The sequence below is a fragment of the Vespa velutina genome, chromosome 11, assembly GCF_912470025.1.
Source record: "Vespa velutina chromosome 11, iVesVel2.1, whole genome shotgun sequence".
NCBI classification, from domain to species: Eukaryota; Metazoa; Arthropoda; class Insecta; order Hymenoptera; family Vespidae; genus Vespa; species Vespa velutina.
The window spans coordinates 1,379,387-1,407,040 of record NC_062198.1 but is presented as its reverse complement, the minus strand read 5'-3'; the positions used below and the strand labels follow the sequence as shown (position 1 = coordinate 1,407,040).

At 30.2% G+C, this 27,654-nt stretch overlaps 1 protein-coding gene across 9 annotated transcripts; it reads right to left on the bottom strand.

The window, feature by feature from the left end:
• Positions 1-4,326: 4,326 nt before the first annotated feature.
• Positions 4,327-27,445, bottom strand: LOC124952804. Of its 9 annotated transcripts, none has more exons than XR_007102003.1 (17): positions 25,521-27,445; positions 18,803-19,029; positions 18,327-18,561; positions 17,331-17,440; positions 17,008-17,124; positions 16,679-16,750; positions 15,988-16,188; positions 15,424-15,599; positions 15,221-15,294; positions 14,983-15,112; positions 14,483-14,704; positions 13,988-14,269; positions 12,258-12,314; positions 9,739-10,169; positions 7,782-8,490; positions 7,412-7,480; positions 4,327-7,046 (listed from the first exon to the last, which is right to left on the bottom strand). XR_007102003.1 is itself a non-coding variant. In XM_047503229.1 (17 exons), exons 3-17 carry the CDS (start codon positions 18,878-18,880, stop codon positions 6,986-6,988), a joined length of 2,955 nt encoding a protein of 984 aa, XP_047359185.1. In that variant the 5' UTR covers positions 18,881-19,029; positions 19,400-19,484; positions 25,521-27,444; the 3' UTR covers positions 4,327-6,985. The 9 variants fall into 9 exon arrangements, 8 of the variants coding, with proteins under 8 accessions (XP_047359185.1, XP_047359189.1, XP_047359190.1 ...); XM_047503229.1 differs by lacking the exon at positions 7,412-7,480 and adding an exon at positions 19,400-19,484 and having other exon boundaries at positions 25,521-27,444; XM_047503233.1 differs by lacking the exon at positions 7,412-7,480 and having other exon boundaries at positions 18,327-18,377; positions 18,465-18,561; positions 25,521-27,442.
• Positions 27,446-27,654: the final 209 nt, after the last annotated feature.

Below are 27,654 nucleotides of genomic sequence, written 5' to 3'. Positions count from 1 at the left end.
CAAATATACGAGGCTCGGCGAGGGTATGATCGATGAATCAAGTAAATTCGAATTTACTTTTATCATCGCCTGGTACGTCCCTAAATATCTTTCTTTTCTATTCATTAAATAACATTCGAAATAACTTCAGTCATGGTCAATTACAATTTCCAAGCAAGCCGATACTCTTCAAATATTAATATTGCTTGCATTTCTTGAATTTATTTCATTAAAGGAGTTTGAATTTTATATCGTTATAAGGTAATGTAACCAATAGTAATATTAATAATTATAACAATAATGACAATAATAATAACAGTACTACTACTACTACTAATAATAATAATAGTAATAATAATAATAATAGTAATAATAATAATAATAATAATAATAATAGTAATAATAATAATAATAATAATAATAGTAATAATAATAATAATAATAATAATAATAATAATAATAATAATAATAACAATAATGACAATAATAATAACAGTACTACTACTACTATTAATAATAATAATAGTAATAATAATAATAATAATAATAATAAAAATAATAATAATAATAATAATAATAATAATAATAATAATAATAATAATAATAAGAGTAAACTTTTTTTTTAAATCTAAATTTTCATTAAATAATCGAAAAATCACATTTTCGTTTACGCATCGAAATGATTAAGTACTGTATTGATCTATATAAAGATGTAGCGAAGCGATCGAGGGTACTCTCAAGAACTCTTCGGTCCCCGAAATCGTAAGTTTTAGTTTTCTTTTTCTTTTTCTTTCTTTTTTTTTTTTTTCTATCTCTTCCTTTCGATTTTATACCATTTTATTTTTTCTCTTTTATTTTGCTTAGTTTGTTCGGTTGCAAGAGAAGCGAGTAACATAAAAAAAAAAAAAAAAAAAAAAAGAAAAAAATAAAAAAAAGTGAGGCGATAATAAATTCTCGTTTTAACATATTAGATGAAGGACAAGCTTTGTTTTTATTTTTTTTTTTGTTGCTTTTTTTTTCTAAAGCTTCGTTCATATGTAGACTAATAATACCAGGTCTTTTGCATTTAACTCACGGCTTTCATTTGAATTGTCTCAGGTACGTTTTCAGTCTTCCGATAATAATAGGTGAACGTGATTCTCGATTCTGCTCTTATATCGAATCGTAGATACCGGTTGTGCTTTTTCTCTGTTTCATTCTTTCTTTTTTTTGTTTTTTTTTGTTTTTTTTTTTTTTTAATACGACAGTTCCCTTCTCTTAAATGTACCATTTACACGTGCATTATTCGTTTTTTTTTTTCTTTTCTCTTCAAAGGTTCCTCCAAATATTCCGACATGATCGAATTGTTCGACGTCGTGAAGAAATATTTTTTTGTCGGTATAGTAGAGAACTACCAATAAAATAGATTTAAATCCGATCGATGAGAATTTCCAACGAATATCTTAATGAACCAATGAAAAACTAGATGGCGCGTAAGCCAGTTCACAAATCTATACGAATTATTTATTCTGTTTTTTTTCTTCTTTTCTCCTTTTTCTTAGTTTGGTACTTAGAATTTGAATGGTCGAGTGACTCAATTATCGTTTTTTTTTCTTTTTTTTTCTCTGTTTTTTTTTTCTTTTTTTAACGATTTGCAAAACGTTTACATTGTTTCTAATATTTTTATTAGCTCTCGTAAATAATATAATATGCATATTATATAATAAAAATTTAATATATGGTAATCATATTGTTTCTTGTTCTTGGATGTTATTTTTATATATATATATATTTTTTTTCGCATTCTCTCGGAAACGACGTCTGTTTTGATTATTTATGACTTCAAACTCTTGTTTCAAACAAAACAATCCAACTTCATGCAAATCAACACAACTATAGTCGTACCAACGTAAACTACGTGGGTAGATATAACGTATTTACATATACATACATATGTATTAGTTTTTTCGTGGCCAGGTGTTTGTTTCAGAATATTTTTACGTGTGATTATAAAATAATATTAATTTTATCTATGAATATATATATATATATATATATATATATATACATATATATACTAACACTTTTTAAGTATAATATATACTATATATAACTATATATGTATATATATATATATATATATGTATATATATATATATATATATTATAGTATAATATATACTTATTAAATTCGTATAATAATAAATTATATAATATATTGTACTATATTATACTATACTATAATATACTATACAGTATATATATATCATAATTTCGAACACATAATACAATATAGTATACTAATTAATATACGGTGTTGGAATTTAAGTATTCGTACAGTAGAAATGTATTTTCATACATGTATTGTATGAATACTTGGGTCCTCTACTGTATATATATATACACACACACATACACACACACACACATACATATATATATATACATATACATATAGTATGTATTATATATAATCTTTCAAAAATGTTAGTAGCATTTTGAAATAAAATCGTCGTAAACGATTTGCCGACGACATCGATAATCGACCAATAAATTTAAAAATCACTCGACCAATCGCATCGAAGTTACGAAACTTTATCCTTTTATTTTTCTTTCTTTCTTTCTTTCTTTCTTTTCTTTTCACTTTCTTTCTCTTGTTAGCACTGTCGTTGATCTTTGCGTTTCGTTTTGTACTGTTATTAATGTTTCTTTTAATTTTCGAAAAAAATTTACAATTACCCGTTTCAATATGGATTTTTTACGTTTGAATAGCGGATAAAAATCTACTATTATATAATTCGATCTAACCTAAATTTGTAATAAATCGTAAATATTATAAAAAAGAAGAAGTACGATTAGATATATTATAGTATTAATTTTTTTTTCTCTTTTTTTTTTTTTTTTTCTTTTTTTGATTAATCAACTCAACGAGGAACGATCTTTTACTTTTAAGTTTTGGTTTAAATAGAATCAAATCTGTCTATTAGAAGAAAGTAATAATTATAGTTACAATTTAATTAGGATGATAATTCAACGATCGGTAGTTTATCGTCTATAATTGTTATTATCTTTTTTGTTTTCTTTTTCTTTTTCTTTTTCCTTGTCTTTCTTTTCAAAGTTTCGTAATTAATAATAATAATAATAATAATAATAATAATAAATAATAATAATAATAATAATAATAATAATAATAATAATAATAATAATAATAATAATAATAATAATATTAATAGTAATAATAATAATAATAATAATAATAATAATAATAATAATAATAATAATAATAATAATAATAATAATAATAATAATCATCATTATCATCATCATCATCATTATCATTATATAATTAACAATAATAACAAATAAAAAAATATAATAATAACAATAATAGTAATAATAATAATACTTTAGTGGGATTTATAATAGAGTTCGTGATTGGACATTTTTTCGATTTGTCATACATATTCACTTTATCATTAGATAAAAAATTTTTTTGCTTTACTAATTACTTTTGAAAACGCAAATTTTTAAATTTCTTATTACCAAAACCAATGTTCCATTGTACTATCGTGATTTTCCATCGATCATTGTTCATTCGTTATTTATTTTTATATAACGAAATAAAACCGTATTAACGTATGGATAAATGTTCGTTACGATAAATTAATTAAAGTACGATATCAAAGACACGAAACTTAATCGAACTTGAGCGTACCCCGATTCTAATGGTTATTGCTTTTCTTTTCTTTTCTTTTTCCTGTTTCTCCTTATCTTTTGTTTTTACTTTTTAAAACGAGATCTCTCGCTTACAACGAATGTATTCGTCAAAATCTTTATTATAGATCGGTCATAGGTGAAAGAATGCAATAGTGCCGTTGTAATATTTACAGAAAAAGAAATCTTTCGTCGCTATTGAAATGAATCTTTTTTATTATTTCTTTTTTTTTTTTTTTATTTTTATTTATTTTTTTGATTTCTTTACTTCTTCCTTTCTCTGTATTATTTTAATTTAACGTAAACGATATCGGCGCTATAGATTCATATGTGTTTACGATTTAATATCATATTTCATTTCTAATCGTATTCTTTTTTTATCGTTACAGAAAATTTTATTTCTACGGGCGCGATCATTGGCGATTAATTTATTAACACACCATATTCTATAATCATCAAAAATTTCTTATTCATCGTTCTTCAACGTGTAATAAGTAATAATATTATTTATATTCAATTATTAAAGAGAGTTAACTTGTTATTAATAATTATTATTATTATCATCATCATCATCATCATCATCATCATCATCATCATCATCATCATCATCATCATCATTATTATTATTATTATTATTAATATTACTATTATTACTATTATTATTTTTATTTCTTTTTTTTTTCTTATTTCTTTCATTTTATTTCTTTTTTTCTCCTCGTGTGTCAGGTTTGTCATCTTATTGATTGTTATCTATAGTAAGAATTGTTACAAGACTTAACCTTGACTTTGCGAATTAACAGTGCATTCTTCAGAATTATTTATTTCAAATCTCATTATATCTCATATATGCATGTATGTATGTATGTATAATGGATCTCAAGTGCATGAACTATCGAAAGTCTCCAATAAAAATATCAGATTTATTTCTGATAACAATCAAAATCGTTTATCTATCATCGAATCATCATATATATTATTTCTCATCATTTACATTAGCCGACATGTAACTTCGATAATCAACGACCGACTCAGAACGATCGAGTTACGAATAGAAAAATTATCGTGAAATATTATCGTGAAATATTAAAGAAAGATATTTAAAAAAGAAAAAAAAAATAAATAAATAAACGAATAAATAAATGAATAAATAAATAAATAAGTAAATAAATCATCGATCTTACATTGTTCTTATGGTAGCTCGCCTATTTCGTTCTAATGAACTTTTCGTTAATTTTTATCCTGACACAGACACAACGTTATATATTTATATATACATATACATATACATACATACATATATATATATATATATATATGTATATATATGTGTATATGTATGTATATTATCATTATATATAATTATTTCGTTTTTAAGAAATATACACGTGAGAAAACGAAACATCGACGTTACATTTACTAGGCTTTCACTTCGATTCACAGATACGAGAAAAATAGAGAGAAAGATGTATAAAGTGTATATATACACACACATACACGCACGCATGCGTTCATACACATGCATATTTATATACATATATATATATATATATATATATATATGCACATGTGTATTTGTGCGTGCGTGGATGTTCGTGTCATATGATTAAGTTTAAATCATTATAATCTAATATCGCAGACTCCTGGCTCTGGGGCAGTTTCAGTTCCAGCAATCATACGATCAACTGTGATTTCATCGAGAATTATTATATTATAAATCATTAAAAGTTATTGCACGTTTCAACGTGATAACTTGATTAGGCTCTAAATTATTACAAGTGTAATCGTTCCTTCGACGATCAATTTTAACCAAGTTTTAATTGGAATCGCAATGCATTAGTTTTCTTCCTTTTTTTTTCTCTGTCTCTCTCCCTCTCTCTCTCGCTCCCTTTTTGTTTGTTTTTTTATTTTCTTTTTTCTTTTTTCTTTTTGGGGGTGGGTGGGCTGGAGGGATTTTTTCTTCTCTTTTTTTTTCTTTTCTTTTTTTTTTTGTTTCTTTTTTTTTTTTAATCGTATATTTATAACTAACAAGTAGTGAACTAACGTATTGATAATATTTAATTAGACGCTTAAGCAGCGGACAAACGTTTATTAGTTATATAATAATATCGAAGGACTTTAATAGCGCAACATTTGTTAATATTTCTAACACGATTTATAAGAGATACGTTTACGTTGACGTCGTTAGCTTTTTGTTTTATCTTTTTTTCTTTCTTTCGTTATTTTTTTATTTCAACGACAAATTAGAAAATCGGATAGGAAATGATCATATATAATTATGTTGGATCGAATCGATCGAACAAAATAATATTTAATGTTAAAAAAAATTAAGATTTATTTTTTGCATCGCTATTTGGAAAGTTTTGAAATTATATAATTTATCTATATAAATTAATAATAAATTAATAACAAAATTCATGGTCTTTGCGTGCAGTCAAGGGGCTCATTATTGACTGGCATCCAAAGATCATGTTTATGATGGACAAAAATTAAAATTAAATTTGTTCGGTATATTAAATATCGAATAAGTTTCGATATGGAATTTTATTTTTTTTTTTCTTTCAAATATCATCTATTATTTTATTTTAAGCGCTTAACGAACGATATCGTAGTAAATATCTTCGATTAATATTTTTTCTTTTCTTTTCTTTTTTTTTTTTTTTTATTCGACACAGAAACATGGTTGTACTACGCACCACTACCACATATTTATTATAATCTAGATATGTACTTTAATACGCTTTATGTATAACAACGCGTTTTCTTTAATATTAAGTAGTTTTAATAACATTAAGTAAAAAGGAAAAAAAACGAAAATTAATTAACACATCTCGTCTTATATTAAAAAAGAAAAGAAAAAAAAAATGGCGATAATAAATGGCCGTAATGGCTCAGTCGATAAATGTTGGTATTAGATAAAAAAAATTTTTTTTAGGCCATAGATCATTTTGTATTTTATATCTTTAAATCCATAAAGGAAAAGAAATATTCCTTAATGATCGTTCATATCAGTCGTATTTATATATTCGTAGATCGAGCATAATTTTATATTCTTGTATACATATTAAGAAGATCACGAATCTTCATTATCGACGGTGCACTCATCGAATTCTTATTAATTGATCTTAAACTTTTTCTCTGTTCACTTTCAAACAACAACACCAATACGATTTTAAAAATGACACAGTTAAATCGTAAAACCAACGATAGCTCATGCACTCGAGATCATCGGATTAGTTTGAGAATAATGGTAATCGAAATTTACGAATGGGTGTTTTAAGTGTAAAATGCAATATCATAGAGCGTTAACACCAAGTTATAAATAACCTAATGTCGCATACGTTTTTACATAGGTCGTATCCACTCTACAGTTCTCCCTGAAACAGACGGTTAACCTTAGTACAAAAAGCATCCTCGGACAGAGCCCAATTACGTTCGTGGAAACGATGATAGAAGTCAACCAGCTCGGTGAATTATCGACAATGATAATAACAAATCAAATAAAACAAAACAAAACAAAAAGAGAACAAAACAAAAAAGAAGGAAAAAAAAGAAAAAGAAAGAAAAAAAAATAATAAATAAAAACGAAAAAAGAAAGAAAAAAGAAAAAAACATGGAACAAATGGTTCGGTGTAAGAATTAAAAACTTAAACGAGATAAAAAGAAAAAAAACAATAGAAACAAAAGAAAATTATAAAATAACATCACAAAATTATAGAAACGTGAATAAAAATCGTCCTACCTTCAACTATAACGCGTCTCATCTTCCATTTCGGAGTCTTCGATTCTACGCCTCTACGAGAAATTATACCTACAAAGGGGTGCAGAAAAAATGCGAGAACACAAGGAAAAAAAAAAAGAAGAAGAAAGAAGAAAGAAGAGTAAGAAAGAGAGAAAGATATCAGAGAGACATGTATGTCGGTGAGGTGAAAGGTGAGGTGAAAGAGTTAAGGAAGAATGGAACAAGATTCAAAGGAGTTCGCCATATTTATTTATATGGAACACTATTGTGTTCCAATACTTGTTCAATATGATCGAGGTTGGATAAAAATGTGGAAATTTTATCGGTAAGAAAAAGCAAGGTAAATAAGGCTAAGGTTAATATTACTTACTCATCCTCCCACGGGCACACTTCGTTAACATTATTGTCACGCTTATCCCGAGTGGGCACGGTACTGGTGGTTGCAATGGCCGTTGGTGCCATTTGGTCTTCCTGTTGGGTGTCCGGCTCCCAAACAGGAACAACCTGAGCCTCTTCAGTAGATTCATTCTTTTGTGTTTCGATACTAGCTTCCTTCGTAATTTTGTCATCTTCCTTTTCCAACAGCTCTTCTTCTTCTCCTCTTTCTTCTTCTTCTTCTCTTTCTTCTTCTTCTTTTTCTTTTGCTTCTTCTTTTTCTTCTTCTTCTTCTTTTATCTCATATTTTTCTTCCTTTTCTTTTTCCTGTTGCCTTTCTGGTTCTGTTTCTTCTACGTTTTTATCTTCGAAAAGTTCAATTTCCATTTTAGTTTCTCTTGTTGGCGGACAAATGTTGTCGCCAGTTGTTGTTCCAACCACCTCAAAATCACTTGGCAAGTCGCCGACGATCGCACTGATACTTATCAATGGTGCTTTCGCTGATGACCTTCTCAAAGTTTTTTTCGTTTCTTCTATTGTAACAACTTTATCCATTTGTTGCGTTGTATCTAACGTCGTTGATGTTTCTGGTTCTTCGATCGTTGTTTGACAAATTATCGCCTCGAACTTCTCGTCAGCTGCGTGACTATATTCGAATGATTCTAGAGGCGATGGTAAGTTGCACGAGGTGACCAATGGGCGACCTGTTATGACAAAAACGTTTCTACAGTCTGTACTAATTTATAATAATTAATAACAATTCATTCATTTATAATAATTTGATAACGTAGATAAGAAACTTCAACGTTATAATCATTTGTAAACTTTCGATAATTTCTCTAAACTAATTTAATTGTAATTCGACTAATGACGTATCCAAAGTATAAGTTTAGAAACATCTGATTATTGAAATAATTACGAAAACGTATGTACAATCTTTACTAATCCCAATTAAATTTAATAACGGAGAAAAGAGACCTTCAAAATTATAATCATTTGTAAACTTTAAAAAATTTTTCTGAACTAATTTAAATGTAATTCAACTAATGATGTACCCGTATAAGTTCAGAAACATCTTTAAACATTGAAATAATGACAAAAATGTGTATACGACCTATACTAATCTATCACAATTAAATTGATATTGGAGAAAGAAGAATTTTAGAATTGTAATGATTTGTAAACTTTAGATAATCTCTGAGCTAATCTAAATGTAATCTGACTAATGATGCATCGATAGTATAATTTCAGAGACATCTAATCATTGAAATAATCCTAAAGTTGAAACCTTTGCGATAATATTTTTCTTAGAACATACTAATTGGAATTAATTTCTATTGAATAATATAATTAGTCCATGGAATAGAAAAATTTGTGTTTTTCTTTTTAACCATCTGTAATAATATCATGTAACTTTGAAATTATACGCTTATACATGTATTTCTATTTTTTAAGTTTTATTTCATTGTATCGGTACGTAATGAATTGTTACTTCATATCAGAAATTAGTCATGCTTTTTTAAGTATAAGTTATAATTAGTACAGTATAATTATACTAATATGAATAATATACTATAATAATTATTGCATATAGATTTTTAACTTTGATTCATTGTATTGCCACAAAATGAATTGTAACTTTACATCAGAATTATTGAATAATTTTTGAATATAAGTTATACTAATATAAATACTATATATATATATTATAATTATAATAATAATCATATAAATAATATTATAATTTTCATATTATATTATTTCTTTTTTGTAAACATAACAAAGAATTCAGTTACAGAGAGTTAATTATTCATATATAGTTTATGTATAAAAAAATAATAATTTTCTATTAATTGATAGATAACAATTTTAGCTCATCATATTTAATTCAGAACTGTAGAAACATAAAAAAAAAAGAACAAAGAACTAATGAAATATAGATTTAAACGCACCTATATCCGAGAGTTTGACTCTGTTGCTGGTCGAGCCAGTGGAATAATTTCTGGTGATGGTATGCCCACCCGATCCAGAACCAATACCATGTCGTTCCATCATAGCAGTCGGGACAGAACTGTGCTGAAGGCTGCAGGACTTTCTCAACCTGTCGGAGACCTCCGCAATAGCCAGACTGACATCGGAAGAGGAACTGCAGGAGTCGAGCTGAGAGGAATTCTTTCGAGATGGACGAGCCACGTCGATGAAATGTATCGACGTTTTGGTTACGTCGTTCCCGTATTCCCAGGGATCCGTAGACGTGTCAGGCCACGGGCTCGTTCCAAACGGTGCTGCATCCTGGCCGGCATCTGTACTTGGCCCTGGGATCGCGTCCCAAGGGCAAACGTCGTCCATAGGGCGAACTGTCGCCTCCGTGGCGCCAGCATCCCTGACAACACGAACTTTATTACATATGCTTTAGTCTCCACTTTTTATCTCGCCAACGATACCTCGCGATTATCTTTTTTCTTTTTTTCTTTCTTTCTTTTTACTTTACTTTTCTCGTCTTTTGTTTCTCTCCAATCACCAAGCAGTAATATTTTCATTAATGATAATTATATATATATATATATATATATATATATATATAATATATATATATATATATATATATATATATATATATAATGTATGTATGTACGTATGTAGGATAAACAATTATTAGTTATTTTATAATAATCGATCGTAATCTTTTTCAAGTCTATAATATTAATGTCACAATTTGGCATAAATAAATCTATAATATTTTAGAATAAGTAAGCAAAAAAAAAGAAAGGACAGAAGTATGGTAGATCTTTATGAAATATTTAATAATTCTAATGTTTATCTTACGTACGTATTATATATATATATACATACATGCGGCTTCGTAAATTAGGCGAGAAATTCAAAATGTAGCATATATATATATATATATATATATATATATATATATATATATATATATGCTACATAAAATATATATATATATAATAAAATTTGAAAGGGTCGATCTTGAGATCCGATGGGTTATCAATTTAAATATTAATTGATATGTATTTGTTTTGACGGATAATGGGGTTGGGAAAGCGGCTAGATTGCGAGGGTGAAATTCATCAACGTTAAACGAAACACAACGAAAAATTTAGATCAAAGGTAAATCCAATTGACGTGCTCGTTCGCAGGCATACACAGAATATAATGTAATATTATACGTAGAGAATATTTCGACTTAACAATGACATAATAATTAATTAGACAATTATCGATGCTTGCCAATTTATCGAAATATATTATACACACACATATATATATGTACATATATATTATTTATTTCTCTTTTTCTCTCTCTCTTTCTCTCTTTGTATATATATATATATATATATAGAAAATGAGAGAGAGAGAGAAAGAGAGAGAGAGAGAGAAAGAAAGAGAGAAAGAGGAAGAGACACGTGCGGTTACTCGTGCAAATATCTGCATTCGTGGTGAATTATCGATTTGTAATCATACGCATATATTATCTCGATGACACTCGAGATAATAGGAAAAAAAAGTATAAGTTTCTTATCAAGTTCTTATCAAAATTTATATAAGAAGACAATATGATCTATAATAATTTTTAATAACAGATCAATCAATATGATCTTTAATAACAGATATTTTTCTTCGTAAATAACCGTACAATTAAAGTCTGTTTCAATGGAATCCAGTAGTGGGAATGGGTCAGGGGAGGAGTATTATTAGCAATGAAAAAGATACATAATAATTAGTATACACATAATAAGAGAAGCTTTGTAAAAGCATACATCAATATTAAATAACGATACAACTAAAATACCAAACAACTTTTTATAGACATAAGAAAAAAGATTCAGAATACAATGATAAAATATAAATATAATCATTCTTTAACACTCACGTTAAGCTTCACACAGGTTTTTTCGGGATTACGCAATATTGGATTCACACATATGTACGTATGTATGTTGTATGTATGTACATATGCATGTATATATGTATGTACGTGCACGCAAATGAGATTTTAAAGAGAAGTATAGAAGTGCGAAGATATATGTTAAAAAAAAAAGAAAACACTGAAGAGCACAATAATAAGAGGAATACATTATTTTTCTTTTTATTTTTTATCTACGTATATTATATACGTATGTACGTATGTACATATGTATATGTATTTTTTTTTATTTTTTATGATTGTAAGAATGATATTATTATTCACTTTTATTTTTATAAAAATATAAATACATCATTAATTATTCCAAAATCATCCCCTTCCTTGAAAATCTATTTCATATAACAAGTGAAGAGGAAAAGAGAATAACTCACAAGAAAAAAAGAAAAGAATACAAAAGAAAATAGAAGAAGAAGAAGAAGAAGAAGAAGAAGAAGAAGAAAAAAGGTCGTGATTAAAAACAATGACGTGACAAATGGATTGACTGATTGATTTTCCACGTATTCTATGTACGTTCTGGGGACTTACTGAATACTATGTGGACTAGGCCTCGTAGGGATCTTTAGGAGTCGCGCCAGATCACCCCTGAAAATACCGCACCGATAAAAGCTATCCTATGTTCTTTTTTCCTCGTGACTGCTCAACAATAACGTACTTCGAACGCGATCACCGAGATTATTTCGGGACTTTTTCAAGCCACGCAGTTGATACATATAGTCGATAAGGAAAGAAAATGTGCACGCTTAAGTTATGGAGTTTATTGGTTTAGCCCAATGTGTACGAGGATTTGGAAGGGTTTCTGTGAAATGGACACAACGCACGATGATACGAGGATTAAAGAAACATTAAACGTTGTATTAAAAGATTGATCCCGATTTTTTTTCTTCATTTTTTTCTCTCTCTCTCTCTCTCTCTCTCTCTCTCTCTCTCTCTCTCTCTCTCTCTCTCTCTCTCTCTCTACCTCCCTCCCTCTCCCACTCTCTCTCTCTCTCTCTCTCTCTTTTTAACATTAGGACCGTACGTCATTTTGATATTGTTATATTTGTAATAATAACGATAATAATAATAATAATAATAATAATAATAATAAGATTGTATTTATTATATAATTAAATTATACGATATTGAGATTATACCCATAAAGAGTTCTTTTAAATTGAAACGTCTAAAAAAGATTAAGCATTTAGAAAAAAAAAGTTAAGAAAGAAAAGTTGCTTCATTTTGATTATCCTAACGCAACGACGTTTCTTTCTTTCTGATTCGGTGAACGTTTCTAAGATCGTTTCAAGATCATCTCGAAGCATTTTTTTATTTTCTTATTTATATAAAAACTTATAATTTATGCAACTTAAATTTTTACAATACTTAACATTGTTTAGACAAAAAAGGAACTTAGAGCAGATAGAAATATAGTGATCTTATAAAAAAAAAATATTACTTTAAAAAATATTCAAAAATGTTCGTGTTGCTTTAAATTCTCATTGTTTACGCAGATTATCTTGTTATTTAAAATAATGTAAATTTTTGGAATAAACAATGTTAAACATCATAGAAAGTAGAGACTAGATAAAAGAATGTTTCCAACAAAAGTTGTTCTTTTCTTTTTCTTTTTCTAGAAATAAGATGCCGTTACAAAATTTATAAGTTTCGATTTGAAGAACTAAAGTTAATTTTGAAAATGTTCACCAAACCAAAAAATCATTATGCCGTTATATTTGTCCAAAAATCATATAACCTTTGTTTCAAATTTTTCGCTCACATATCCTTGTTTTCAAGATATTATATTTAAATGTCTTAACTGAAAAAACTCACCCTACACATATATATATATATATTTGCATAATAAATATTTATTTATATAGAATTATTTTATGTTATAGAAATAATAAGTATGCGGATATATATATAATAAATAATAAAATTATATAATTTATATACATATATATTAATGAAATAGTAATTGTGCATGTACGTCTGCATATTATTTATTACAAGTAATTATTATTATTATTATTCGTATATATTTAATCATTAACAATATCCTAATGATTCATAAAATTGGTTCTAATGTTAAAGAGAAAACAAATAAGAAGAAATGATAAATAATTAAAACAAAATAAATAAATAAAAAAGAAACAAACAAAAAAAAGAAAAAATCCAGCTATTCGTGTGTTCTTCAGAGTTATCAGGAAGATTTCTTCGAATAATATGAAGGATATCATTTTGAAATAATCATTATACGAACGTGTCCGCCGTACCTGTATGGAATATCGGTGAGATTTGATTGGCTATGAGAATGCGGCACTCTTGGCGTAGAACTTATTTCACGTACTCCACAAACGGCAAGCTCGTGAGCTGATCCCGAGATGCTTCGATCGCTTCCTCTTCTTCTAGTACCACCACCACCAGTACCACCACCACCTCCACTAGTTCCAATATTGCCACTGTGCTGTTGTTGTTGTTGTTGTTGCAACGTGCTCGTCGTTGTACTCACGCTAGACGCCATTTTCTTTTTTGCTTGACCACCGAAGCTGAAAAATCTGTGAAAACAACGGTTCTATAGTTTAGATAGATACGTTCGTATTCCTTACAATCAACAAACTCGTCCAACCGAGACGTGAACTCTTCAAATTGCTATTTCAATTTCTTCGCTTAAGATAACAAAAAAAAAAAAAAAAAAAAGAGAAAAAGAAGACAGAAAAAAGGAAAGAGAAAAAGAAAAAACAAAGAAAAAGAAGAAAAAAATATTGCACCTTTTCTTTTGCAGTGGCTGTATGCCGGCTGCTAAAAGATTTCGATATTGATCCGAGCGAATAAATCTGGGGTAGCAATCCTTCTTCAAAAGTAGAGTATATACGTGCTCGGCAGCTGAATCGAAGGTAAATCTGCTGGGATTTTTCATTTCTTGATGGACCTTTTCCATTGTCTTTCCATCGATGTTGATCTCGCAAGGAGCACCCGGCGCCAGGAATTCTCTGTTATAACAAATACAAGAAGAACATTCGTACTTATCTGGTACAAATCGATCTTTTTTTTTTTTTTCTTTTCTTTTTTCCTTTCCTCCTCCTTTATCTCGTGTCCTCTCTTAGACAGAATGATGAATGACATTTTATTATTAAAAAAGAAAAGAAAAAACTAATCAATTCTTTTCTTGAGACAATTTTTCACATCTTTCATAGACGTATTAAATTACGTTTATTATAGAACTTAGATCTTGATTTTCATATATGTAATGATAGTGTAACGAACGTACTTGAAAATTTCGTTGACCTTTTCCGTTATTTGAGCTTGATAACTGTGTCTCAAATCTTTAACGGCCACCCAAAATCGAATATTCTCATGACTGTATTCTTTTCTCAGGTAATTCGTGAATTCTAGCAAGCCTGAGAAGTGCCGAAAAGAAAAAGAAAACATATGTATTATCATTTTTGTTATATATTTATACGAGATAATAAATCGCGATTATCATCGCGATCAGGAAGATTCGTCACCTGTTGGATCAGACATGAGTTCTTCCATCGATAATGCCCATCGTTTTACACGTTTTTCCGTAGGAATTTCCACTCTGAAGAAACGTTTAATTAACGATCGATTAATTTTCTTTGTTATTTTGTTTAAACGTAAAAAACAAAATTGTAATCGTGTTATCAAATATAACGTTCGATAAAAAAAAAATAATAATCCGTTTACTAACAGTGGATTATTCAACTGCCAGAATGTACTGTCATCGGTGATCCAAGGATTGGAAGGTTGCGGATGTACGAACATTGGGTCGTATTCCACATAAGTTTCAAAGTACGACTTCAAATTTTCTATAGCAGCTGAAACCTTTATTCTCGTGCGTGTTAAACTGTTTCGAAGAAAGTCCACCTATGTGAGGAATAACGTTAATATGAGGAAGAAATTACCAATTCATTAGTGATATATTAAATGCAATATATAATCATAGAACCTTTCTCTTATTGTTAATTAAAAACTGAGAAATCTTAAATTTGTACATTTTTTCTTTCATTTTTTTTTTTTTATTTCGCGAGACATATAACCGCTCGATGAGACTAATAAATTTTTAAAAATATTAAATAATTTGCTAAAAAATTATATGTCGATTATTTCATATACAATGACCAAAATCGTTGTCACTTTTGATGGAAAAAGGCAAAAAAAAAAAAAAAAGAAGAATTTTATTTAATACAAATTGTTTTTTTTTACTAGTAGTAAGAAATTATTAATAAAAAAATATATATATTATTATTATTACCTCTCGTTGTAACTCAGCGACGGTACGTTTACGTGGTGGAGGTCGTGGAAATCCTGGACGAAAACGTGTTGGTCCTGGAACTACTTCAAGACTACTAAGACAACCCGGCGGTGGCCGGTAAACTCTCCAAAATGCTCTTTCCTGTGAATCGCTTACTATCTTATCCCCCTTCTTCCGGTCTTTAGCTAATCGTACCTGAGCCCACAAATTTACCACCATTTCAAGGAGTCAGATGCTTCTTTGCGTAAAGCGATACTCAATTTAGAACCTGTATTATACCTATATTTATATAGAAATCTAATTACTTTTAACATTTAACAAATTCCGGAGTCGAGTAAATATATCAATCGGATGATGGTCCCTCCTATTGTTAAACTTTATATAGTAATAGAAAAAATTTTATTGAGCCAGACAAAAATCATTTCCTTTTTGAAAGCTTCAATCGAGAACACTACGAATGTTTGAAAGTATAGTATGTTCGATTGATTCTCGAATAATACAGATTCCATCGTATTTTCCAAGTAAAAGATATTAATGTTTAGAGTATCTATCTTTTCAATTGAAAAAAAAAAAGAAAAATGAAAAAAGAAAGAAAAAGGAAAAAGAAAATATTTTTTTTTTTTTCTTTTTTTTTTTCTTCTTTTTTTTTCTTCTTTCCTTTTTTCCTTTTTTAACCGTATAGTTTATTCACCTGTTCTTCAGCCTGTAGTTGTATGATATCCCATTTATTTTGCAGGTTCTTCCGTAGACTGTTTAAAGCTTCCTACATAGAGAGAGAGAGAGAGAGAGAGGGAGAGAGAGAGAGAGAGAGAGAGAGAGAGAGAGAAGGAGAAAGAGAGAGAGAAAGAGAAAAAGAGAGAGAAATAGATAGATAGAGAGAGAGAGAGAGAGAGAGAGAGAGGGAGAAGGAGAGAGAGAGAGAGAGAGAAAGAAAGAGAAAGAGAGACGTAACAAAATTTTGAATAAAGAAGAACAAAATGGATACGATTCGATGATAAAATTTTATAAGGATTTACGTACGATCTCGTAATCTTCAAGAGCATGGCGTTGTTTGTTCCGTAATGTTCGTTTAGCAAGATAAATAGCGTATTCCACGTTGTCAGGGGTTTTATGTTGCCACGGCCAATAATACGGTGACTGTGAGATGGTTTTTGAAAAATGAAGAGACCAAAAACAAAAAAAGAAAAAAAAAAAGGGAAAAAAAAACACGTTAGACCGATTAACCAATCAGGTAATCGTCGTCTTCTTTATTTATTTATTTTTTTTTTCAATCGTTTTATTTTCTTCAAATTATTTTTTGCAATTTTTTTTTTTTTTAATACTAAATTGTATCGCAAATATACCTGAAATCTATATAGCGAGCTATCATCCTTTACAGTAAGCATCTTGGAGTCGTTCACCGGGAAGAAGTAGCCGTACAGGCATAGTTGATTAGCAATATGGAGCGCCTCTACTGTCAACATAACAATGCACTTTCATACCTGAGAAAATGACTTAAACTCGGCATACTACAAACTTCAGCTAGTTACGTGCAACGCTTACGCAACATGAGACGTTTCTACATTACATAGTGGACGTAAGTAATATGTTATATGCATAGGATGGAATTCTCTCATACTGCACTGGCAATCATTTTCAAAGCGTATATACGTATATCTATGAGGAATTCATGCCGCGTTTGAAGCGTGTTTTCTCGTTCTAAAGTAACTCTATTCGTTTTATTATACTTTTCTCAGTTTTATACTTTGTAGGAAAAAAAAAGAAAACAAAAAAGAGAAAAAAGAAATAAAAATAAAAAAAAGGAACAGAAACGAGCTTGCTTCGCAGAGGAGAGGGGATGGAAGTATTTCATTTAGGAATTCACATTGAAAGGATTCTATAAGCAAGTAAGCGAAGTTAAACTGACAAATGTAAGACATTAGACGGATGTAAAGCATTAATTTGCAATTACTGATCAACAAATAAAATTATTTTTATATCGTTCACTTTAAATTTCTTATATATATATATATATATATATATATATATATATATATAAAACGATATATATATAAAACAAAGACAAATTTGTGAGGGTTTACCGATTCAATTTAAAATTTGGAAAAAGAAACAAAAAAGAATAAATAATAATAATAATAATAATAATAATAATAATAATAATAATAATAATAATAATAATAATGATAATATTAATAATAATAATAAGAATAATAAATATGGAATGAAATCGAAGCAATTAATTAGCTTTGGAACGAGTTTGAGAGTCGCAGAACACCCTTCGAGACATCAGGATAATCTGCATACACATCCACATTTGAACGGTCCATAGACATTCGTACCTGATTCCTCGATGGAAAGCCGATCCATAAGCCACTCGACGAGGTCGTAACCTGCAACACGCAGGCAGTCTACTGTACTCTCCTGGCCGTGATGGCCGCTTACGTTTATGCCACAACGCAGGTACCGATGGCACTCACCCATGAACGCTGAGGGGATCGAGGTGAGAAATTGTTTTTGGCTGCGCACGGGTACCCCGTTTTGAGGGTCTTGCATCTCCCGCACCAGCCCCTCCATCTATTGAGTTATCGGCTTAATCAATCTATTTTTCTTTCTTTTCCTTTTACAATCAACTTTTTATAAAAAGAAAAAAAAAGAAAATCTTCTTGCACTTCGTGTTTCATAATCGAATAAGTATAATACTTATGTTTATACGACGATGAAAAAAAAAAAAGAGTAAGTGTCACGAAACGAAAGCTTATTAGATGTTAGCGTTAATTCGTTTGCATTTGATTAATGAATATGAAAAAGTACACACCTTATCGAAGGCATAAGGCCTGTGAACACGTGACTCCTTCTCTTTTTGTTGTTGTTGTTGATTGCTAGAGGCCTCCATCGCGATCGTGGTGGCCCTCTGCGTCGTTGGCAGGAGCAGTGGCGATATTTATGGCGGAGGGGGCTGGGGAGCTGGGCCGGAGACGGGTCTACCCGAACTCCATGGGGCTCTGGCCCCATCCCATCACTCCAGTCACCCCCGCACGCCCACTGTAAATGTACAAAAAAAAAAAAAAAGAAGAAACAAAAAAATATATAACGTAACAGATATATTGAACATGTTATATTTAACAATATTTTGAAATACTAGGAAGTTAATACGAACTTTTTAATCTTTTTATTTTTATTTATTTTCAGAAATAATAATCTAACTAATAATGAATAGTGTTATCAATGCCATGAGTGTTATCAATGTCATTCACTGGACAAGAAAAAATTGTTTGAAATAATACTAATAGTAGCAATAGTAATGGTAATAATAATAGTATTAGTAGTATTAGCAGCAACAGTAATAGCAGTAGTAGTAGTAGTAATAGTAGTAGTAGTAGTAGTAGTAGTAGAGAATGGCAAGCTCGCCTACGTAAATATAATTCTTGCGTGCGCCTGGAAAGTATGCGACCGTTTCTCCATCGTCGTAGACATCATAGGAATTTCATGCACAACAACTGGAAGTCAGCACGTGATAGGAAACGAGTTTTCATTAAATATGTAAGTATACCAAGTTATCGTATAATTATTTTGTCGTACGAAATTCCAGTAACAAGCACAAACTATCCCTTCATTTTTTTTTTTTAATAAAGCAAAAGGAATTTAATTTGTCAACAAACGGGAATCTGTTGAATAAAAAAGAAAAAATAAAAAATAAAAAATAAAAAACAAACAAACAAACAAACAGAGTACGAGTAAAATGAAAAAATCTATTGAAACAATAACGATAGTAATAATGATTTGTTGTCTGCGTATCAGTAAACAACAAATATTATCAGTAAATCTCATTTAACAATCTGATCTCTCTCTCTCTCTCTCTCTCTCTCTCTCTCTCTCTCTCTCTCTCTCTCTCTCTCTCTCTCTATCCTCTTTCTCTCTTTCTCTCTTTCTCACTCTCTCTTTTTTTTCTTGTCCGATGACACAATCATAATGAAAGAACAAGCCGCGTGTTCTTGTAATCCTACCGAACGAGATTCTTTTGTCCCCTTACCTTCCCCTTTCCCTCCCGCCCCCCGCACCTTATTTATTTCTCTTAGTTTCCTTTCGTGCTAGATTTACGTCACTTTCGATGATCGTGCAAATGACGTCCACGACGTTGTCGTTTCTCGCTTGGTATTGTCTCCAACATAGAGATACATATCGATCCCTGAGGATGGAATAATAAAACTGATTGGTATACAAAACAATCTGTGTTAGCGTTAATTTAAAAAAAAAAAAAACAAGAAAAAGAGAGAACGAGAGAGAGCGAGAGAGAAGAAAAGAAACAACAACAATCAACAACAACTTAGCGTATACCAAATGTCCTTCCTGTTTTTCGTTCATTTAATGACATTTTCGAGTTTCATCGTGACGTCAATCAAAAAGCTGGCACATTTGTGAAATTCTCTCATCGAGAGTTCGAGCCCAACATTAAAGTATGTATGTGTGTGTGTGTATGTATGTGTGTGTCCACTCGAACGTTCTAACTTTTTTTTGGAATTCAACCCTCATTACGTTTATGGAACAGTCGACGCGTTTGATATAATTATGCGCAAACGTGTATGTGTATCTGTAGGAAAAAAGAAAGAAAAAGGGGTACCGTATATTATATCTATAATGATGGAAGAGCGCGCACTTTCGCTAAGGAGAAAGGAAGGACTCGTTAATGGGAGCAATTAAAAAAGAAGCCGTCGAAGTTCGAACAGAAAGAAAACTTAAATAATGAATTCCTTAAAAGTTTCCTTTGATCTTAAATGATTCAAATAATCGGACCTTTTTTTTAATGCAAATTGTGATAAATGTTTTCTAACGATAAATGTTCATCGACAAAAAAAATAAATCGCTTATAGATACAGAAATTATTGATAACCACTTAATCATCAAATTAATTTATCATTAATAATCTACGTATATATTTAATATATAATATGTAATGTAATAATATATTTATTAATCTTGATAATAATGTCGAAACGTTCAAAATTCGTGTATATATATATATATATATATATATATATATATATATATATATATATATATATATATATATATTATTACATATATACATTTATATATAAAATAGTAAAAGATTGTATTGGCTAATAAATAAATAATATCAAACTTTCAAGTTTTTTTTAATCTATATAAATAATATTTTTGTTAACTAATTGTTTATAATTAATATTTTTTATTAAGAATTACAATATTACTTATTCGTCAATTTAAATATTAAACATAATATTAATATTATAATATTATTATTTATAATATTATACAGTTAATTAATATTTTATATATTTTTATAATTTTATTACAAAATATTATATAAATTATATCATTAATATCTTGTAATAAAATTATAAAAATGTAATATATACACGAATTTTGAACGTTTCGACATTATTATATAAATTATATTAATAAACATATATATATATATATATATCATTTTATTACATAATGTTATATAAATTATATTGTCAAAGTATTATACTAATGAGGTAATTAATATTCTTAAATAAAATTTTATAGTAACCAGTATTTTACATCTAAATAAACAACATTAAGAAACATTGGTATATTTTATGGAAAATTCCAATATTACTTATGGTTTAACACAATATTTTCCTGTAACTTTTTTTTACATTATAAATAAAAGAAAAAAAAAAAAAAGAAAACAAGGAAATTCATTGTTATACATTTTACATTAAACTTCATCCTTATCAGAAACTATACTTTTAATTCTCTAAATGTTACTAATAGAAATATTAAAAACATTTTAAATAAAAACTGTGAGCTTAAAACGTCCACGTCATTCAATCTGTTGAAAGATAGAACAGTTTATAGAAATCCAATACTATTGCGTGCAAACAATATATTCTTTATGTTTTAAAGATAAGATTTTTGGTGCTGTGAACAAATCCATTATAGAGAACGAACATGTGACAATAATCGCGCATAATCAATAATACAAAATCATTTTGACATAACGATACGTCCATAGAAAAAAAGGGATACATGTATGTACGTGCACCACAGGCCCATCAAATTTGTAAGAAATAATTATAACGAAGTAAATAATGATAGAATTAAAATACAAGTACAAATGCCACAGACTCGTTATACGTTTCAGATAATATTATATTTCTTTTTTAGTATATCAACAAAACTGATGATGAACGTTGATTTTGATTGGATATCATATAAAAAGAAAAAAAGAAAAAAGAGAAAAACGATGTGAAAGAGAAAATATGCGAACGAAATAGAAACGTAAAAATCTATAAAAAAAAAAAAAAAAAAAAAGATAAAATAAAAAGACCGCCAGAAAACCAAAAAATAAAAAAATAAAAAACAAACAAAAAAAGAAAAAACGTAGTAGTACGGCATCGAGTTCAATCTCACATTTCTTGGATCACCGATAATCGTTCGGCTCTTTCGTGGCGATAAAACGGCGGCAGTAGCGTATTACAACGAAATGGCTCTCAAATTGATCGGGCGAACGGTCGCACGTAGACGACGCTGATTTTAGTCCGCCCTCTCTAAACCGTTGGTAAATAAAACGCTAAAATTGAGCACCCGTCGAAAGAGCTCAATCTCTCTCGTTCGTGGAACGATGTCGACGATAGATTGAAATTTTAATTGGATTCTGCCTATGGAACATAGAGGGATGAGAATTTTAAATCGTACAAACGATTATGTCAGGGTAGTACTCATTCTACCTTTTCATAATTATTGACACCTTGTTAACCAAAGTTTATTATTATTTAAGCTTATCAATCTAATATTTAATTTTATATATATATATATATGTATATGTATATTATTATTATTATTTAGAATATATTCAATATTATAGAATATATAATTAATAATAATTATTGTATTTATAACAACACTTGATGTTCAATCAAGTTAACTTTATTATATCGATAATGTATTATTATTTGTTTGTTTGTTATTATTGTTTGTTTATTATTATTTTGTGTATAATAATATATGAGATAGAGTTAACTTTATATTGATAATGTATTAATGTTGTTCGTTAGCATGTTAATATGTTGATTATTGTGTTTATAATAATAATTGATGTTCAGTCAAGTTAAAACTTTACTATATAGATAATGTATTATTATTGTTCAATTACATCTTAATATGTTTATTATTGTGTTCGTTATTATAGAATATATAATTAATAATTATTATTGTTTTATATAATAATAATTAATGTTCAGTTTATTTAATTTTACCATATTGATAATATATTATTAATGTTTATTATTATATTTGTTATTATAGAATATAAAATTAATAATTATTATTGTGTTTATAAAAATAATTAATGTACAGTCATTTAATTTTATTATGTTGGTAATGTATTATTATTGTTCAGTGACGTCTTAAAATGTTTATTATTGCGTTCTTTATTATAAAAGAAGGTTTCTTAAACGTTTAGAAGTTCACGAACCCTTTCCACATGATATGCATTTTGTAGAACCCTTAACTATTAATTTCATATCTCTGTTTAGTATACCCTCTTACGATAACGAATAGGAATTTGATTAAATTTATTGGACTTATACGAAAGAGAAATGCTTGGAGTTGACTCTAACGAAAAATTAATTGATATTGTACGGTATTTTTACTACATGTTATATAACGAAATTAAAGAACAAATCAAATTTTAGTTGAAAAAAATTACTTAGACATTCCTAGGATAGGAAGGGGGAATTAATAATCGCATTTACAGAATATAATTATGAATACAATAATAATTAATAAATATCATTTTTATAGTGCATGATGCATAGTCAAGTTAACTTTATTATATTGATTATTTATTATTATTGTTTGGTAAAAGGATAATTTATTTTTTATTATTTAAAGTCCATGAATATAATATCTGATATAAATATAAATATAAATATATATATATATATATATATATATATATATATTTATATATATATATAACATTAATGAATATTATTGTTATAGTATGTGATTTTCAGTCAAGTTAACTTTGTTATATCGGTAATGTGTTAAAAACAAGACAAGGAATAAGTCTTATGTGCTGTCATGTTAAATGAGTAATTATATATATATTAAAAAAAAAAAAAAGAAATTAATTTCGGAACTCTTTAAAAAAAATTTCTTCTTTTCTTCTTTTTCTGTTTTTCAGATTCAACATATTCCATCAAGACAGGACAATTACCAGGACCATGGACCAAGGAACCAGGACACAACGTACCTTTGCCGTTGCAACTGCACCGTTAGAGTGGAAGAGTGTTTGCAACGGAACAAGGAAGAAATAGAGAAAGAGAGAGAGAGAGAGAAAGAGAGAGAGAAAGAGAGAGAGAGAGAGAAAGAGAAGGAAAAATGAAAAAGAAAAAGAGGTAGATACGTATATTTGAAACGATGGCAAGTCTCGTTTCAAGACTTCATTCGTTATCGAAGAACGATTCTTTCTCGACGACTCGTAATCACTCTTCTATCTTCGAAAACATTGAAAAAAAGAAATAGAATGGAATACCGACGAGTCGAGTCGACGATAAAAATCGAAGAACGTTTTCATTTACGGCAATGTAGATATTGCCATTACCAAACGGGCCAACGAGTAGGTATCGCTCGCAAAACACACCTTTTTTTTCTTTTTAGACCTTTTTTTTTTCGTATCCAGATCGAGTGCTCCTGGAACCAGGTCACACCAGTGCTGTCGGTGATGTGTAGTAAATTTTTGGACATGAACGTCGACAAAATGACTCGCGAGGCTTGTGATCGAAAGTAAAACGATAAGAAATCAGATTTCTCGCATTTTCACGTAAAACATGATCGATATATATATATATACATATATATATATATTTTTTTTCTTCTTTGTTTTTTTTTTTCATTGTTTTCCTTTTTTTCATTGTTTTTCTTTTTTTTTCATTAATCAAATCATTTATTCAACACGCGGTGCCCCGGCATACTAATCATTCATATCTTTCCGTCTAGATTGGTATTTAGTATTTCACGTGAAATCATCGACACGAGTTAATATCTCAGTTAGATGGAAAACGATATGACGTGGCTTGGTTGGTCGGTCCACTTTTCGCTCGTCGCACGATATCTGATCGATATTTATTACGGTTTGCTCTGTCAGAGAGTAGGACTCTCGATATATGAGTATTACCAATTACATCATGATTATTTCTTTTACTTTAGAGATTCCGCAATGTTTATTCAGATCAATTTTTTATATAGAAAGAAAAAGGAAGAGAGAGAGAGAGAGAGAGAGAGAGAGAGAGAGAGAGAGAGAGAAAGAAAAAGCTAAACGAATATCTAATAATCATTGATGGATTATAAGTAAACAGTGTTTCAACATATACATATACATAAATACATACACATATGCAGAATAGTCTGTGATTCGTTATATACATGTTCTTTGTATATGTATATATATATATATATATATATATATGTATTTATGTATATATAATATATATATCGTATATATGTGAAAACGCACCCACCGAGATCGTATCAAGGTACAGAGAAGTGGTTCCGTTCGTCCCCGTCGCTGGTCAGTCGTGTTTCAAAGGAGGGAAGAACGCACGTCGTACAGCCATCCGTCATCGTGAGATCCGCAGCGGAGATGCACGAAGCACGATCTTCCTCGTTCGAACGTAGAAATCACCTCTTCTTTCTCCTCCACCTCCTCTTCCTCCACCTCCTCCTCCTCCGCCGCCTCCACCTCTTTCTCCTCCTCTTCCTCCTCCACCTCTTCTTGCTGCTGCTGCTCCTCCTGCGCCTCGGCCTCCTCCCTTCCACTTGCTTCCTCGAGCTCTGGATCGACCGCCGTCGTTGCGACAGAGGTTGGAAAAACAAGCGATGGAACGAGAAACGGATAGAAAGAGACACTAAGTCTTTCCTTCTTAAACAACGTTGTTAAAAACAACGTTGCTATATTCTATTTCTTTTCTTTCTCTTTCTCTTTCTTTCTCTCTCTCTCTCTCTCTCTCTCTCTCTCTCTCTCTCTCTCTCTCTCTCTCTCTCTCTTTCTCTCTCTCTCTCTGCCCCCTTCTTCCTCTTGTGAATGATAAAAAAAATTCGAACACTGGATATCACGAGGAACACTAAAAGCTTTTAATCCAGGACGAGACACTCCTTTCTTTGCCCTTAACTCTTCTTCTATCTTCTTGGATGAGGAGGAAATTGCACAAGGATCTCACTATCGACCAGCACTCTATCTCTTTCTCTTTCTTTCTCTCTCTCTCTCTCTCTCTCTCTCTCTCTCTCTCTCTCTCTCTAGTCACTCTTTCTCACACACTCTTTCTCTCTCTCTCTTTCTCTCTCTCTTTTTCTCCCTCTCTCCCTCTCTCTCTCTCTCTCTCTCTTTCTCTCTATCTCTCATACACTCAAGTTCGCTTGATGGTGACGAGTTTTTTTTCCCCCTTTACGAATATGCGTCTAACTCTTTTTTTGTTTCTCTCTCTCTCTCTCTCTCTCTCTTTCTTTGTTATTCTAAACGACCAAGTAGTAATACACGTCGAGCCATCCAGTAGAGAACGATCGAGCTTGCGACCCTTTCCTTCCGCAGCTTCGTGTCTCTCCAAAGTCACCACTGTGTCGTCCAGCAGCGAACGCTGTTAAGGCAGCTCCGCGCGCACCCGCGCTACGCCGCCACCAGCAGCAGCAGCAGCAGCAGCAACAGCAGCAACACCGCCACCGCTACCGCCACCGCCTCCGACCATATTTTCGGGGGGAAAGGAAAAAGCTTTCTGGGGTGGGACGAGAACTTTAGCCGGTGGTAGTGGGGGTGGTAGTGGGGGTGGTAGTGATGGTAGTGATAGTAGTAGTGGTGATATTGGTGGTGGTGGTGGTGGTGGTGGTGGTGGTGGTGGTGGTGGTGGTGGTGCTGCTGCTGCTGCTGGTGCTGCTACTGCTGCTGCCGGTGCTGCTGGTGGTTGTTACCGCCACCAAAAAGAGAGAGGGAAAGGATGAGTAAAAAAACGATGATAAGAGCCAAGGGAGGATTTGCCGGGTAACAAAGTAGAAAAGGCAAACTTTCAATCGCATATGTGCTTCACCCACGCGTATTAATATTAGATTTTCCTTTAGCACGCTCGGTCTAACGACCCGAACTTATTTTACTTCGTCGACGCATTAAAAGCATTACCGACACTAACCAACTTGGGAAGATGGACATGCGCGGGTCCCAGTCCCAGTGCTTCCCCTCCTTTCCCCACCTCCCTCCCTTCCACCCTCCTTCCCACCGAAAGAAAAAAGTTTCTTCAAATTTTAATTCCTATCTATCGTATCGTTAGAGAGTGGATTATTTCTTTTATTTTCAGCCACACGAAGCTGCTTTTTCTTATCGTAATTCTTTTATATTACTCTTCATCGTTCCTTGAACGCGAAGGAACGACGACGTAGAAGCTCGGACTCCTCACCACGGACTCAACCTATCGCGTCCTTCCTACTCCGAACGACGTTGCTTCTCCACCTCGCGTTCGCTGAGCTTTCGGTCGTATTCGTATGTCCTCGTACATGCTCGCTATGGTACTTCGGTTAAGTTCGGCTTCTCTCGTACGCCCGCCTTCATGAAAGCTCTCTCTCACTCTCTCTCTCTCTCTCTCTCTCTCTCTCTCTCTCTACATATATACA